The sequence below is a fragment of the Phyllopteryx taeniolatus genome, chromosome 3 (genome assembly GCF_024500385.1).
Source record: "Phyllopteryx taeniolatus isolate TA_2022b chromosome 3, UOR_Ptae_1.2, whole genome shotgun sequence".
NCBI lineage: Eukaryota > Metazoa > Chordata > Actinopteri > Syngnathiformes > Syngnathidae > Phyllopteryx > Phyllopteryx taeniolatus.
Window position 1 is genome coordinate 6,810,028 of NC_084504.1, and position 17,478 is coordinate 6,827,505.

At 41.3% G+C, this 17,478-nt stretch overlaps 2 protein-coding genes across 4 annotated transcripts in view; both read right to left on the minus strand.

Annotated features, from left to right (window-relative positions):
- Positions 1-4,782, minus strand: part of gcn1 (GCN1 activator of EIF2AK4) — a 34,192-nt gene extending 29,410 nt beyond the window's left edge. For both annotated transcript variants that reach the window (XM_061766709.1, XM_061766707.1), the window contains exons 1-12: positions 4,681-4,782; positions 4,139-4,241; positions 3,974-4,037; positions 3,770-3,901; positions 3,458-3,566; positions 1,930-2,028; positions 1,694-1,828; positions 1,412-1,589; positions 1,244-1,318; positions 987-1,115; positions 854-904; positions 673-771 (exon numbers count right to left, since the gene is read on the minus strand). In XM_061766709.1, coding sequence (XP_061622693.1) covers positions 673-771; positions 854-904; positions 987-1,115; positions 1,244-1,318; positions 1,412-1,589; positions 1,694-1,828; positions 1,930-2,028; positions 3,458-3,566; positions 3,770-3,901; positions 3,974-4,037; positions 4,139-4,241; positions 4,681-4,698 — 1,192 coding nt within the window. In that variant the 5' untranslated portion in view covers positions 4,699-4,782. The remainder of the gene's footprint in view (positions 1-672; positions 772-853; positions 905-986; positions 1,116-1,243; positions 1,319-1,411; positions 1,590-1,693; positions 1,829-1,929; positions 2,029-3,457; positions 3,567-3,769; positions 3,902-3,973; positions 4,038-4,138; positions 4,242-4,680) is intronic.
- A 2,494-nt stretch (positions 4,783-7,276) lies between these two features.
- On the minus strand, positions 7,277-12,653 carry vamp5 (vesicle-associated membrane protein 5). 2 transcript variants are annotated; one of them, XM_061766712.1, is made up of 3 exons: positions 12,311-12,653; positions 9,068-9,211; positions 7,277-7,835 (listed from the first exon to the last, which is right to left on the minus strand). In XM_061766712.1, the coding sequence occupies exons 1-3, from the start codon at positions 12,311-12,313 to the stop codon at positions 7,692-7,694; spliced, it is 291 nt and encodes a 96-aa protein (XP_061622696.1). In that variant the 5' UTR covers positions 12,314-12,653; the 3' UTR covers positions 7,277-7,691. The 2 variants fall into 2 exon arrangements, with proteins under 2 accessions (XP_061622696.1, XP_061622697.1); XM_061766713.1 differs by having other exon boundaries at positions 9,068-9,208; positions 12,311-12,633.
- Positions 12,654-17,478: the final 4,825 nt, after the last annotated feature.

The window sequence follows — 17,478 nt, forward strand, 5'->3', positions numbered from 1 at the left end:
ATTATTCAGGTACCGGTTAAAATCGTATGCAGCAAGCATTCCCCTTTGTACCTGAACAGCGGAAAGCAGAGAGGTTGGGGCGACTGTTCAATGGGGCCGTGTCATCCCCCCCCCCTTACAATATAGTGTTTATTTCATCAAATAAATGTATGCAATTTGTACTGGCCAGCGTCTGAAGCATCATGGTGGCCCAACACAGTGCCGTACTGGCCGGTAATGTCGGACGCTGGATGTTTTTTTCCAATATTCGGAACAATCAGTAGTTAACGGCCTGGACATGTCAGCATTCAGTGATTTCCTTAACAAAATACAGACGAGGTCACTGATGGTGTAGGGGTGCACTCGCCTGACTTTGGTGCGGGCAGCGTGGGATCAGTTCCCACTCAGTGACGGTGTGAATGTGAGTGAGAATGGTTGTCCGTGTCTATATGTGCCCTGCGAGTGACTGGTGGACAGTTCAGGGTGTCCGCCTTTCGCCCAAAGTCAGCTGGGATAGGCTCCAGCACCCTGCGACCCTAACCAGGATAAGCGGTTTTGAAAATGGATGTTCCGTAACATTTGACAACTCTGTGTGAGCTTTTTTTATTTTGTAAGTTTAATCTTCTCGGGCGGCTGTCAATACACTTTGGGTGGCCCGCCCAAGGTAAGCCTATGTAGGGGAAACATTGATACCTTCCTGCTGCAAATAAGGGATGAACATCACTGTGACGGCAGAGCTCAGTGTTTGGCTTGAGCCTCCTGACACTGCATGGTGGCTGCAGCTGCCAATTCCTAAATTTGAAAAATGTTTATGAACCACAGGTTTATCATTTTCTGTACTTTATAAGGTTTACCTACATAAGACCTCACATACCTGACAAAACACTCATCTTTTGGGTGACAACTGTGAGCTTTCCTTCAGATCCTGTCAGCATGTACATTGCAACATTAGAATTCAAATATGAAACCACAAACAAAATGTGCTTGATAGCAAATATCTACTTCACCTCCAAGAATCTTGAAAAGGTGTGTTACAATGTCCTGTACAGCATTGGGGTCACTGCACTGTCGGGCCAAATGCTGCAAGGCCTGGATTGCTTCATCCATGAGCTGGGCATTGTTGGCTTTCAGCTGGCCTGAAACGGATCAAAATGTTCTTCAAGCTTGTTTTTTAATGTTGAAAATATAACTGCGTGAACTCTAAAAAGACAAATGTAATAAATTATACCCCTATAATTTTTTTTAATATATTAAAATCCCTTACTTGCTATAGCCTTTCCAATATCCATGGCATACCGACTGAGATCAATAGTCAGTGCAGACAGCAGGCAGGAAATCACTGATGAGATGAATTGGGGGACGCACCATTAGGAATTGAGGAATAAGAGAGTGGTTATTAATCATGGTCATGATTATCTAAAAAGCACCTCACCCAGCATGGCATTTTCTGGACTTCGGAGCATTGTCTTCTGCATGCTGGGGAGAAGCAGCTCCTTGAACTCAGGGTGACACACATGGCGCAACAGAGAGCCACTTTTGTCCAGAATGTGCTGATGTGTTTTTGTTTTGCTCATCAGGACTGACTTTATGTACAGGTCCAACATGGCACTCTGGACAACAGCAAGGTTGTGAGTCAAGATTTATTTAGCATTAAGCGTTTCAAAGCCCTGTAATTGGCAAGCTACTGCCTACAATGTGATGAAAATAAACTCACCTTATGCTGGTCAATTGTGGCTTTGTCCTTCTGAGCTGTACAGAAGTCCAAACACACACCCAGCATGGCTAGTGTTGTAGGGCTTGGGTCCAGACTCAACAAAGTGCTGATGTACTGATCAACTAAACCCGGATTCTGGGAAAGAAGCGACGATGTCAGGCCTCTCCAGAAGCATGCGATGTATATGTCATTATAAATCATGATGTCTGACTCTTGGCTGTGTGCGTTGCACTCACTTCCTCACAAAGATGAGTGAGATTCTTCAGGCTTGACTTTTGAGCAGTAGATTTGGCTCCACCCACTACCTCAGCCACAAGCAGGCTCTGAACATGAACCTGGGACAACAGCCAAAACAACTCAGGCGAAGAGGTTACGTGCCCTGCTATATCACAGTTCATCTTTCACGCTACAGGATTTTTAAGTTATCTTTTTTATGGGTTTGTACAGTATAAGTCTGAATTTAAGTTGCACACCTTCAGTGTAGTACCATGTTGCGTTGCAACATGCCAGGCAGCACTGAGTTTAGAGGCACAGAAGGTCCCTTACAAAGCTGCAGTCGTTGTCGTTCCCACAGAGCAGAGAGAATATATGCTTTTGAGTAGTGTTGTACGTTCTGTTCCTGCTGTGTGTGTTAAAGTAGCAGTTGAAGGTTCATAATTACCGTAACATCGATGCTAATTTCTGTTAGTCCATCTTCGTAATTTCACATTATATGTTACCATTAAAATAGCAGATTTTCTTTTGACGAAATTACATGGGTTGGTTGAACATGGTGGTGTTTAAATTGTGTTTAACTCTCTTTTATGTATCCGTTTTACAGTAAACTTCAACTGCGAGTGACAAACAGCTTGAAACAAGCATGATTCACCGAGTATTTGAAGAACTGTGGGAGTCTCCCATTTCTTGATTGCAAGAGAGTGAGAACAGGCGCTAAAGAATACTTTGAAAAGTGTTTAAATGTGTTTTTAAAAAAGTATTTAAATGTGCTTCAAGCACATTGGAGGGGTAAAACTAAATAAAAATTGTAGATTTTCAAGCACATTGGAGGGGTAAAACTAAATAAAAATTGTAGATTTTCACCTATCACAGGTTGGTCTGAAACGTATCCCCCACAATAAACAATATAAACTAAACAAGCAGTCTCTTATTTCTTGATAGCAAGAGAGTGAGAACAGGCGCTAAGGAATACTTTGAAAAGTGTGTTTTAGTAGTTTAAATGTGTTTTTTAAAAGTATTTAAATGTGTTTCAAGCATGTAGGAGGGGTAAAACTTAATAAAAATTGCAGATATTCACCTATCACAGGTTGGTCTGAAACGTATCCTTTGCGATAAACATCCATCCATCCATCCATCCATCCATTTTCTGAGCCGCTTCTCCTCACTAGGGTCACGGGCGTTCTGGAGCCTAGCCTATCCCAGCTATCATCGGACAGGAGGCGGGGTACACCCTGAACTGGTTGCCAGCCAATCGCAGGGCACATACAAACAAACAACCATTCGCACTCACATGCATCTTACGGGCAATTTAGAGTCTCCAATTCATGCATGTTTTTGGGATGTGTGAGGAAACCGGAGTGCCCGGAGAAAACCCACGCAGGCACGGGGAGAACATGCAAACTCCACACAGGCGGGGCCGGGGACTGAACTCATCAGAACTGTGAGGCTGACGCTCTAACCAGTCGGCCAACCGTGTCGCCTCGCGATAAACAATATACAACTATATAGAAATGAGAAATATAAAACTTAAGTTAGTTACATGCTAACCATTTTATTCCATCTTGGTCCTTGTCTTTTCTCTGGAACAGAAAAGACAGTGGGGACTAAAAGGCAGGTCCAAGACAGGCCAATGAAGGCAGCAGAGCCCGTGCTTTTCCTGAAAATCAAAGTATGAGTAGGTGAGTAATTATGAAGAAAAAAACATTCATTCTTTCAGCGATTAAAACTCCAAAACAAACTTTGTTAAGATCAGGTAGCCAGTATTTGTCATCAGCAGAGTTATTGCTTATCTTGTCTGGCAACACAAGAAAATACAAGAGGTGATGCTGAAACAAACAAAATGTTCTATTAAGCAAATACCCTGGCTCTCCATTTTTACTGACAACTCCACTGTTGAGAAGGCAGTGGAGGAGGCTCATCACCAGAATGTCAGGCTGGCGTTCAGCCAGTTGAGCGATGGCAGAGAGGATCTCTCTGCGGGATGCAGCATCCCTGACAAATACAAATACTGACTTGTTAACAGAAAAAGCGAAAACAATAAATGCAAGAATTCAAAAAATTTACCTATATCTATGAGGCGTAAGGCAGAAGAGCTTGCAAAGGCCTTTGATGGCAGGCTCTGGTAACTCTAAAATAAATATCAGCCCGAATCACAAACCATCAGTGGTGACTGGATCTCATGATAACTCAACCAAAACATTATTACACAACAAAAACCCACAGACTCACCTCTGCCCTTTAAACATTGTTTCAGCTCTCCAAAAATCTCCTTACGCTCTTTCACACTGGCTGTAGTCACTTTTAAAGCAAATTTCTTCAGCGTCTCAGAAACCTGGAGGGCAAGTAACATTTTGTATTTATTGTCCTAAAACTCAACTCAAATAACATGTTTGTAGATCTACATTGAAACGTCAAACTCACATGAGGGCCCATTTTGTATATTACAAGTTTCAATAATGGGAAGTGGAAGTTAATGCTATAGGACTCACTGTGAAATCAGCTGGTGATCGCCAGAATTGATTAAAATTTACAATTTTCATTGCCCATTGTTACTCGTAAGGCAGATGTTGATTGAAGGCATTCTCAGGCTACGTAGCACTTCGCTATTAGCCATTGAGCTATCTAAATTCTAGCTACGTGTCTCCTTGAGCGTTTACACGTTGGTTTAGTTTGATGACAGCATCGGGAAAACACCGAATGTTGCGGATGTGAAACACTTAAAACTCATTTTAAAACAGTGACTCGTGTTGTAAAAAGCCAGCCACACATACCTGCATGTCCGCTGCCATGTTGCCGGGTCTACCACCGGAAGCTGTCGGTGGCGTCACTACCGGGTTAGGACTGTCCTAATTTACATTTCCTAACAAACAAAAAAGTAATAATAATAATAATAATAATACATCCATACATTTTCTACATCGCTTAACCTTACCGGGGTCGCGGGTATGCTGGAGCCTATGCCAGCTAACTGCGGGCAGGAGGCGGGGTACACCCTGAACTGGTCGCCAGCCAATCGCAGGGCACATATAGACAAACAACCATCACACTTAAGGGTCATTTTGTCTGCAATTAACCTACCGCGCATGTTTTTGGGATGTGGGAGGAAACCGCAGTACCCGGAGAAAACCCACGCAGGCACCGGGAGAACATGCAAACTCCACACAGGCGAGGCGGGATTTGAACCCGGGTCCTCAGAATTGTGAGGCGGATGTGCTAATAATAATAATAATAATAATAATAATTCAGTTTTAATTACAGTTGATATAAAAAGTATTGTGATGTAAAAATTGATCCCAAGCTAAATAATTTCAAAGCTTTTTCCACATTTAATGTGACCTGTAACATTGATTCATTCATTCATTCATGTACAACTAAATTGAAAACAAACTGAAATCTTTTAAGCGGAAAATAAAAAATAAAAACGGTACAATATGTTTGAATAAAATAATATACGGTGTAAATATGCACGTGCTCAAACTAATGCTAATACTTTGTTGCAGCACCTTTGGCTTTAATGGGCTTCAGTCTATCAGTGTAGCACATCTTGATGTTTGCCCTTCTTTTCAAAAGCACTCCTATCCTCCAAATCTGTCAGACTACAAGGGCATCTGTGCACAGCCTTCTTCAGATCATCCCAAAGATGTTCAATCGGATTCAGGTCTGGACTCTGGCTGGGTCATTCTTTGTCATGGTGAAGCCCTTTTGTTGATTTGGATGTGTGCTTTTGCTGAAAGATGAAAGCCTGCAGGTTTTGTCCTAACAGTGACTGGTATTTCCTCCACCTTAACTAAGGCCCCACTTCCACCTTAGCACCAACGCATGATGCTGCTACCAAGATGCTTCACTATCGCTATGGCGTTCTTTTGGTGATGAGCAGTGTTATCTTTGTGCCAAACAGACCTTTTGGAATTATGGCCAGAAAAGGTCAACTTTGGCTTCGTCACACCATTAAACATTTCCATATGCGCTTGGGAGTTTTCAGGTGTATTTTTGCAAAATGGCTTGGATGTTTTTCTTGGTAAGATAAGGCTTCTGTCTGCCGGCCATTGGCAGTCTCTCTAACCAGTTTTCTTCTGTCGTGCCATCATTTTTCCACTTGATGACGACTGTCGTTAGTGTGTTCAATTGTCAATTTAATTCATTGGAAATTCGACTGCTTGGTCATACAGAAAGGTAGCTCTGAAAAACCTTTTTATGCCGGAACAGTTTTTCTGTGCAACAAGAGAGTTTTAAATAGTCTCTCTTTGATTATTTGCATTATGGTGGCTATTTATTGGAAAATGCATAAGGACAGAACAAGGTTTTGAGAGGGGAGAGACAGAGAGAAAAAAATAACAATTTGACTACAATAATGTTACATTGGAGTCTGGTTCTAAATGAGACAGTAGGGCTACACCCTGTGTTGAGGGGGAGTGAACACAGACAGCAGTGCAATTGGATTGTGGTGGGAAATGCCTATGTAATACTGAAACACCCTTATAGAAACTGAGTGCCAGTGAGAGGACTGTCCAGAAAGTTTGCAGTCATAAGAGTTGCGTATAGCGGTTCGGGAGAGCCGAGGCCCAAGCAACCAAGCAACTACAGTAAGTCCCATGGGCGTGTGTCCACAGACACCTGCCAGTAAATTGACAGCATCACGTATGCACAACAACCATCTGAGGTGTCCTGGAGTTGCTGTGGAGGCGTGATGAGGATGGAGGACTCAGCCCCACCCATCCAAGAGGGAAGGGAAGGGTGGGCCCGGGGGCCCACGGGGTGCAGCCCAACCCAATTGGCACTACCTGCGCCAAGCGACCCATGGGCGGTCCGCCAGCCTCACCGGAGCACGCCGACCAGCCATCAGGAGGAGAATGTAGGTTTATCATTTGAAATGCAAATCCATTCATGTATGTGCCTGTTCTACTGGAATAACAAATTAAATAAAAAGAAATCAAATAACTAACTTATTGATGCAGCTCTAATTTTTTTGTATGTACAGTAAGCGCATCAATGCTCTTTAACCCAAGTGTGGCACATGTCAAGTCCAAGGACTTAAAAAAATAATAATAAATACAACAAAAACAAGGAAAAGTGTAGGGAGTAAGGGAGGGAGCAACTGCATCAACAGTACCTGGCAATTAACCTTGAAAGGCTTGCTGTAAAGTCACTTGGAAATGTTCTCAATACTTTTTTTGTCAGCATCAACCAGCATGATAACACACAGTAGTCATACCTGTGTGTACATCCTGATTGTTCAGAATTTTACAAAGTACCGTAAGAACATCAGCCAGTAGGGGTCACTGTCTTAATGTCACTAAAACTCGTCAAAATCCTCAAATAAACATAAATGGAAATTGGATTTTAATTTAAAAAAGACACTTCTACGAGTTGGTGTCAATATTTTATGCAGCAAGTCACTTGTTAAATTACAGAAATCCCAGTAAAATGTGTTGAATATAAATCAGAAATCTGTTTTCTACATAGATGTGGTGGACAATTGATTCCGGTACTAAACAAACTATGTTTAAATTAGCCAAATGAGAGTTGGCACAGTTAAAAAAAAAACCCACATCTTTCTTTTCAATGTGGGCTGGACGCAACATAATCAGGACAAGCTATGGAAAAACAAAAGAAGCAGCTATTAATGGTACCATAATCTCTTACAAACGTGTGAGCCCCATAAATATATCTAAACACAGAGTAAGCACAGACTTCACCATTCAGGCGAAATGCTCCTGGACTTTTTATCTTAGTCCACATCAGTCCCAATATTTCCCTTTTCATCCATCCGAGCAGGAGTGTGCTATGTTGAAGTGGCAAAGATGATGAGTCCAACTACGACGAGGGCCACGACAACTACAACTGCAATTAACATGATTTTCACCTTCTTGTTTTTCCATCTTGTTTTTTCCTTCACTTGGTTGGATTTCTTTTCGAAGGCTTTACTCTGGATAAAAGCAAAGAGAGAGATAGAATGTTACATTTCTGTTGAATTTCACCACGATGCCTTTCGATGCAAGCCTGGCTAATAAACAAACAACCGCGGAGTTACGCAAGCTGGACTTTTGACCAAAAACGGCTTCCTGTTGCAACTTTTAACCAAGTCTATTAACATTTATTCAGTGTGTTCAGACCAAGCATGTGTTCTTACTTGCATGTGCAGTTGAGAAAGATCATACAGCTCCAGTGAAATACTGTACATGCATAGATAATAATGCCGATTTGTCAGTCCTGTGTCACAATATACCAACTGCCATCCAGCAGCAGCTTGATCCATCCAGGTAATGAAATGTTCGTCTTATGAATCATATCAATGGAATATTAATGAACGTATGAATACAAGGAGACAGGAGATGACTGTCTGACTACCCCCGGTAGTCATGGAATCCGTACTCGCCATTGGCTCAGCAGTATATGGGGCGGGATCTCCAGTTGCTTCCATACATGACAGGACCTCCCTCTCTACCGGGCGAATTTCAGCAAGACAAGAAGCATGGAGGGTAAAATACGCTGGATTATTTTGACAAACGCACGCCACAAACATGTTATCGAGACACCTGGGAACAGTTTTTAGTTGTAAAAAAACCCATCTCTTTTACAGTTGCTGCACTGCTCTCTGCATGTTGCTGAGATTATTCTCTGGGGATAATACTTGTGGGCATGAGTCATTGGAGCCCCTGTTAAATTGTGTTAAATCAACAAACTTTGGTGTGATCCCTAGAAGCCATGTGTTTGCAAAAACTCTTGAAGTGTAAAACTTGATCTTCCCTGTCCTATTTCGTGACATAACACTGCCCATCAGGGCGATGTGGGAACGATGTGACCCCCACGTCGACCCCCGGACAAACACCGGCCTCATGGCATGTCCTGCACTCGCTCAGTTATACCCAGGGAGACCGGCTCACTTCATTCATCTTAGGAACCAAAAGGAAATACCTCTCCAAAAATAGCACCATAAAACACAATCAGGATGTAAATTGTACATTTGTGTTCCTCTCCAGCTCCACCTATGGTGTATTTATAAACAATCAATTTGACTTGTCCCTTTTAGGATCCCTGGATGCCTGCGGAAGTGGTACCTTATATCACTAACTAATAGAATTCCACATACGATAAGCGGAAACAGTGAGGCGCAAAACAAAATAAAGGTGATGACTTTTCGTAACATTGCCTGCCAACCTGTCTTAGCAGCTCATCAGCTCTGTCCTCCAGGTCACCCAGTTTTTCAGATCGCTCTTCCGCCTTGTTCAGATTGTCCAGCATGATGTCCTTCACCTCTTCCGCATCCTCCTGGACCTGCTGCAATCGGCTTTTCCCATTCTGCTGTGCAAACACACAAAGCATGGATACAGGCACACAGTAGACAAAAGCAATTATTAATAGTTTGGATGGGGAAAGATAAGAGTGGCATGTGTGTTTCTTTCTTCTGTGTGTGTCTTAATAAAACAGGTACTTGGTGGTTTGAGGTAAACAAAGAGTTAAGAGAGTGGGGAGTTGTAGCTAAAATTGTTAAGGAAGACAAAAAGACACCAAAAACAAACATTTTATAAATAAGGCCAAGAGATCACACTGTACATTTATGAAAATACAATGCAGCAGAATCTCAGTCTGTCCACAAATATGATTCTACAGTATACTTACATCATAGAGAAATAATTACTGGGCAGGAGAGCGCAAGAATGGATTGCTGCTGCGTCACAACAATAGTCTATAAAACTGGTGCAACAACGCTGTCTCAAATGTGCATTCACAGAGCCGATGTTGCTCGCCACCCCAAGATGATTAGATGCTGCTTTCAATACAAAAGGGCTTGGGCATAGACATTGACTTTAAAGTTCTACTCCTGGTCTATAAATCACTAAATGTTTTAGGTCCTGAATACATGATAGAAATGCTAATGGAATATAAACCCAGTAGGGCTCTGAGATCGACAGACTCAGGTCTGATAGTGGCGCACAGAGGTGAAAGCAGTATTTAGCTGTTATGCTGCACACAAATGGAATACGTTGCTCTCAGAAGTGATATCAGCCCCAAGTGTCATCCATCCATTCGCAATACCGCTTATACTTTTCAGGGTCACGGGGTGCTGGAGTCTATCCCAGCCGACTTCAGGCAAAAGGCGGACTACGCGCTGAACACCGTCACTGAGTGGGAACTGAACCCACGCTGCCTGCACCAAAGTCACACGAATGTACCACTTCACCATCAGTGACTGCCCCAAGTGCCAGTGTTTTCAAATCCTAGTTAAAAACTCTTCCTTTTTCTTTGAGCATTTTCGAACATTTCCATTTCTAAATGACCTTTCTTGCACTGTACGTTGTTAGTAATTTGAGGAAGCAGTTTTTTATTTTTCTGTACTTTTTTTAAAATGCTTTTAATCATGCAAAGCCCATTTAGTTTCCTTGTGTATGAAATGCGCTATACAAATAAACACCACCTGGGACTTGAATTGCCCATCTCGCATCGGTACCTTACATCACATCGCAGCTCATCTGTGAGCCCAAAAAAAGGATATGAAATGGAGTACAAAATTGATGGGTAAATTGTATTACACAATGTATATCTTTAAAATCTATGATCAATATTTTTAGTTCATTTTCTGAGTAGTGTCATTTGGGAACATTCCTGGTTTACACGCCATTCACACCTATGGAGAATGGAGTCCTCAATTAACATGGATGTTTTTGGAATGTGGGAGGAAATAGGAAGGGTAAGATTTCTCTTTTGACCATTACTGGATTTCAAACTCAGAAGACTTTATTTATCCCTGTGTTACTTGTCATAAGTTAACTGGAAATCAAGGACTTGAATAAATGACACCGTAAGAGCAAATCCCATTTTGCTCGGCAGTCGCTAGTCTCAGGTAAATGCAACATCGCATTCCCGCACACACTTTTCTCTAAACTCATATTACGACTGTTGGGCCTTACCAATGGTGATGTCGATGGAAAGCTGGGCCGTAAAGGGAAACATCAAAATGAAGCCAAACCAGTTTTGTCAAACCACAACTCCTCCGCACAGTGTCAACAACAACAGGTGAGGGACAACAGTGTCTTCCAAATGCAATTAGTACGACGACCCTTTGACATTTGCATTGTGAGAAAGAGAGGAAGCCGGCATCTTAGAAGTTGACAGTGACAGGAAACCAGAGCTGCAAAACAGCTCATAATTCAGTGTCATTTCCTGCCACAAACCAATGGCATGGGCCAACACGGGTAAACCTAACGCTTACGAAAGTGCAGATGAATTGAATTCATGCCTACATCGTGCCATTTTTCTCTATTATGTTATTCCAGCCGAATGGCAGTAATAAAAGAACAATAGTCGGTTTTAATTGAAGCTGGCAACTTCTCAACAGAGGAACGGCTGCCCATTCCAGTTCGCCTCCTTGCTTCCTTCCTTTCCTCCCTGCCTCCCTCTGTCCCTCCTGCCAACATTACCTGACATAATGCTGTGTATCCAGGAAAACCACACCCGCATCATGTTATTGCATGCCTGTGCCAGTATGGAACGTTGCTATGCTCGTATCACCAATATCATCAGTGCTATAACCCCAGAGTAATAATAATCAATGCTAAATGAGAGCAGAGGTGGGAAAATTGAAAAATAAACAGTGGAAAGTTCATGTACCTGTTTTCAAAAGTCATCAGAACAACAAACACTACATGCAAAGTTACATGACAAAGTACCATTACAAAGTATTTGTACTGTGTTACTGAAAGCAAATACCAAAACCTTTTAATATTCTTTATCATTTTACTAGTTATTCTCAAAGTGTGGTACAAGTACCAGTAGTGGAACGTGGGCTCTTTCTAGTTGGAGGCAAAAGAATCCCTGAATTAAATAAAAATAAAATGTACAACAATAAAAACATACTAAAATGAAGATTGTAGCTATGTATGCATACAGCCGGTTGAAACGTCTTTATAAATCAGGCACAGAATTTTTTTTTTTCATGTACAGTACATTCTGTATGATACATATTTTAAGTCCAGTTAAGGTGTAAGTAAATTTTAAGTACAGAGCCTCGTTTATGCCTGCTGTTACTGTATTTTAATTTCGCCATTATGTTAGTTTTACTACTCGGAGCACGAAGTAGGCTGTTTTGTCTTTGTTTTTTTTGTTGCTGTTTTTCTGAGGTGGTGTTTGGTTGTAAAACGTTTGACAACCAATGTTTTACAAGATGACACAAAACAAAAGGAACAGTTGCAGTGACTTTTGAAGTGCCCCATTTGAATTACTAGAGTCGAAAGAAAAGCAAACCGTGACGCTGCGGTGAAAACATAACGAGGGACGTTTGTGACTCCTAATAGATTCGAATGAAGACGAACGGACATTGAAAGGAGTTGGGAAGCCTGTCAGTTTGCTCTTTTGTGATAAGCCCTCAGGTCAAGTACCTGTAAAAGATTGGCAGCCACTCACCATTTCGGTCGCGTGTGTGGCTGTGGTGGACGGTCCCCTGCATTGACTGCCGGCGAGCGGCTTTATAACAGCTCTCGAAACAGGAAGCGACGCAGAACACTCCACGTTTTATGAAGGTCGCGCAACTTTAAAAGGACTTTCCCTTCTGTCTCTGCTGCTTTCGTTGAAGCAGTCCGCTTCTCTCACTTGCTCGGGCGGCAGCCCTCTGACACCCGAGACATGTTGCTGGTGGACAGATGCGTTCGCGTTGCCCCGGAAATTGGGAAATACTCACGCAATTATCCAAACACATCGTCACTCGGCCAAAGTTTTTTGTTTGTTTTGTTTTTGTTTTGATGACGGATGGAAGTACTTCGCTCACAAGAGACCTAAAGTAGCTCCATTGAGTTCCAATGCGGTTACCAAGAGTAAATTTTAAAAAAAAAAAAAACAGTGCCACTGTCACAGTATGCTGAGTATTTGTGGATTCTGACAACCCGAGAGAAAGAAAGACAGGGTGTGTTGTCGCATGCATGACTCAGTGATCTTGAACGCAATAACAAATAAAAAACAGTAATTAACCCACACATCATGATAAATCAATGGAAGGAACGCGTCACAGAAGTTTGTTGGACTGTATTATCGCCTCCTACCTTTCGAGTGAAAGTTAAACAAAAGCAAATGTTAACTTCAAAATTTCCAGGGTGACGTCAATGCATCAGCAAGTCCGACATTCCATTGAGCTAACTGATGTCAAACTCGAGGCTCGGTCCGTCATATCATTTTTGGAGTCCGCTAAAGCCGATAAAGTGTGTCTACTTTGTTTCCTGCTTAACAAGAATTTTTATTTTGATCTGTTTCCAAATATATTTATCAAGCTATCACGATCACAGTACAGTATTTATATTTGGTTGCCACTATTTTTCGTAACCCCGATTTCAAATTCAGTTCGCTGCTCAAATATATATAATAACAATCAATTGCACGGGTAATTGTGTATGATGTAATTAAAATATCCAATAATATGATTATTAATATTTAATATTATGCACTGTTCATTTTTAGTTTAAAGGTTCAGTGCTCAATTATACGGGTATAACCAGTAGTGAAATACCTTTTGAGTAAATAAACAATACATTCATAATGACCCTTTGCCCAGGATAAAGTATAGTTTAGCGTAATCCTGTCATGCAGCAGAGAAATTATTAAGAGACGGAAACACATGCAAATATTACAAACCTTTTACTGTGAGAGTACATACAGTACAACACTGCAGGTTTGCCTTAGATGCAACATGCATTTTTTAAAATGTTTAGAACATGCTCTGAACCTTGAAACACAGCAGGCCTTTTTCTTAACTTTGTGCAGAATATTGCATGATGAGTGACCACTAATTTATGTGGAAGACTGCCAAAGGGGGCTGCCTCTCGTCCCTTAAGAGTCATATAATACCCCTATATAAACACCCACTGTGTCAGTGGTAGATAAATCATGACTTCACTTTGACCTTGCTGCTATAGTTTAAAGATACACTCAGTGCATTTTCAGTTATAATTTTGACAACTGTGTGGGATTATTTGTAAAAACTATTAGACAACAGCACTTATAGTCTTGGCTCGACTTGTCACCAAGTACAGTCCCTTAAATATTTTCGATAATGACCGTGACCAGAACATAGCATTTGATAAAGTGCTGACGCGACTCCATTGTACCACAACCAGGGGTGCTGTAAAGGGGAGAAGAATGATGTACATTCTAAGGGCTGCAGAAAATAATATTTTATTTTCAATCCGTGGTACTGAAGTCGACCAAAATTGATATTTTTTTCATAGGGCCCCAAACTCATGACAGTGCCCCTGAGCACCTCTGTCACTCATAAAAGCTATTCAAATTATTTCCTGCTGTCTTTGATTCATCCAACTTGGGTTATAGGGTAAGCAGAAACACATGCTATGAAGGACACATTTGGCCCTGTTGTGGAATATCATTCTGAGTCCAAAACATTTGGACTTAGTAAGAATAACAATAACAATCATGATAATAATAATTAAGACTGTGAGTTCTGAGGTTTCAGGGTTTGATTCTCAGCTCTGGCCTTCCTAGTTTGCATGTTCTCTACATGCTTGTGTCTGCATTTTCTCTCGCTACTTTGGCTTCCTCCCACTTTCAAAAACATGCAGGCTAGTTTAATTGAATATTCTAAATTGTCCATAGGTGAGTATTAATGTTTCTTTGTCTATATGAGCCCTAAGACTGTCTGGCAACCAATCCAGGGTATACCACACCCATCCATCCATCCATCTATCCATCCATCCATTCATTTTCTATACCGCTTCTCCTCACTAGAGTCGCGGGCGTGCTGGAGCCTATCCCAGCTAACTGTGGGAAGGAGGCGGGGTACACCCTGAACTGGTTGCCAGCACATATAAACAAGCAAACCATTCACACGCACATTCACCCCTACGGGCAATTTAGAGTCTTCACCTAACCCAACACGCATGTTTTTGGAATGTGGGAGGAAACCGGAGTACCCGGGGAAGACCCACGCAGGCACGGGGAGAACATGTAAACTCCACACAGGCGAGACCGGATTTCAACCCGGGTCCTCAGAACTGTGAAGCAGATGTGCAAACCAGTCTCGCCTAAATTCAGTTATGATAGGCTCCAGCCCATTTGCGATCGTATAAGGACAAGCACTACAGAAAATGGATTGATCGATGGAGTACTCCCAAGTTTCCGCAGTGGCATTTGCCCAAAATGACTGCTTCAAACCATGCGTCAATAGCCAACTTCCTGTTCAATTTGGTCCATTGATGCTTCAGACTTTTCTTGTGACCTGTCATACGTGTCCACTAAATTTCATGTCAATAGGTGAAACTGGTGACCGGGCCTGATTTTGAATTTTTATTTTTTTACTTTTTTTCCAACTTTAACTTTTCCCAAAAGAGGGCAATTAAATATATTAAAAAGTTGAGTGAATGATACATTTGTACTTTTTTAAAAAAAAATCCATGATAATGTCAACACACTGCACTATTTGAGGGGATAATAAAACCCCTGTGGCACGGTGGAAGACTGGTTCACACAACTGCGTCATAGTTCTGAGGACCCGGGTTCAAATCTGGCCTCGCCTGTGTGGCGTTTGCATGTTCTCCCTGTGCCTGCATGGGCTTTCTCCCACATCCCCAAAACATGCATGGTAGGTTAATTGAATACTCTAAATTGCCCATAGGTGTGAATGATTGTTTGTGTATATGTACCCTGCAATTGGGCTGGCAACCAGTTCAGGGTGTACCCCACCTCTCGCCCAGCGTTAGCTGAGATAAGCGCTAGCATGCCCGTGACCCTAGTGAGGATAAGTGGTTCAGAAAATGGATGGATGAAATAAAACATCTACCTGTGTATTTGTGTTTAAAATGTTACCATTCATTCATTGATTTTCCATACTGCTTATACTCACGAGGGTCGCGGGGCGTGCTGAAGCCATTCCCAGCTAACTTCGGGCGAGAGGCGGGGTACACCCTAAACTGGTCGCCAGCCAATGGCAGATAATGTTATCATTCATTCTTTATTTGTATCACATACAGTACATCCGTTTTATAGTCAAAGATTTATTCCTTCCTTTTTTTTTATTTCTCTGTTGTCTGTTGTTATACTTAAAACAAACTTTTCTACCTAATTTATAACTTGAAAAATAAAACAATACATTGGTACAGTGCAATTTAGTAATATATGGATTTGACATACTATCACAATGCATAAGAGCATCATCATCAGCAAATCCAGTAATATACCATAGTCATCGTAGTGCATCAGGGGCTGATTATTATTCAAAGAGAAGAAGAACACGAGTCTGTCCAGAACTGACCAGGTCAAAGACCCAGCAAACAAAAGGCTTTTTTTCCTGGGAAATGCAGCAGAAATACAAAGGCCATAGTCAGCATTCCGATCACCATGTTTTCCCATAATTGTCTAATTGTCATCCATGGGTAGTTGACTGGCATCCGCATGACAGTCTGAGCTCTCTCAAAAACAAAAGAACTGTTTTCCCCTCTAAAAGCCTGCGTTATTCCAAAAACTCCTGCTTTGTCATAGGCTAAAACGTCGAGCTTTACCACTTGTTGACTCAACAACATTTTACCATTGTGGGACACAGTGGTTCACTGTTGAATCAACAGAACAAGTGGGCCTGTTTTAACTTGTTTCATATTTGGGTAAATTCCTCTTTTATCTTGCTTGGTATTGTCTTTGTCATCTTGTTGGGAAATTCTGGGCTTTGACATTATGATATCATGGAGCAGGTCATTTACATAGTTTAAAAGTTTTTTCCCCAAGATCCATAATGAATAGGAACAAAAAAAACATAAATAAAAAATAATAATAATAATAATAAATCACTGTTAAAAAATTGATCAAAGATAGAACATCCAAGCAAAGATGATGATTTTCAGTAAACAATAAGATTTGAATAATCGATCTCAGTTTGCAAATAGATGAGTTCACTGTTTTGGCATGTTGGCAACCAGTTGAGGTGGGCCGGATTTCTTGTACAACAACCTTTTCCACCACATCACTTATTAAAAAAAAAAAAAAAAAAAAAAAAAAAACCTTCCCATACATATGAAAACACCCGTTCTAAAATATGTGGCATAGACAGCCTTTTCTGTGCTCTAAACAAATATGAGGATTTATTAATGATTACAACTCTGGACAGTGAGAAAATATTCCCCTCACATTTCCTTCCCGGTTCCTGGTTGGTCATCTGAGGCTCAGTGATAAGTGTCGTCAGTTGGACTCTGTCTCCATCTTGTGTCTTGTAAAATCTTAACAATAATAACCAGTAGTAATTTAAATCATTTCTTGTACAGAACAAGATAACTTGCTCTTGATTGGTTTGGAATGAATACAATAACTATTAGGCTAAGCATTAATAGCAAATTAGGTTAAGAAAAAAACATACCAGATAGAATTTGACAGCTTTTATACCATTTCCTATTGTTATAAAAGATTAACATACATTTAAAATAGACAGCATGGTTGAGTGCTTAGTCACTGTCTCACATCCTGTAGGTCCTGGGTTCCAATCTCCTGTGTGGAGTTTACATGTTCTCCCTGTGCTTACCTGGATTTCCCCCAGATACTCCCAACTTCCTCCCACATTCCCAAAACATGTTCAGTTAAGTGAAGAC

Bases quoted from the DNA above. Each gene is read 5' to 3' on its own strand.
- vamp5 (XM_061766712.1), bottom strand. The intron at 7,836-9,067 runs GTTGGCAGGCAA...GCTTTTATCCAG, and splicing joins CTGATGAGCTGCTAAGACAG to AGTAAAGCCTTCGAAAAGAA.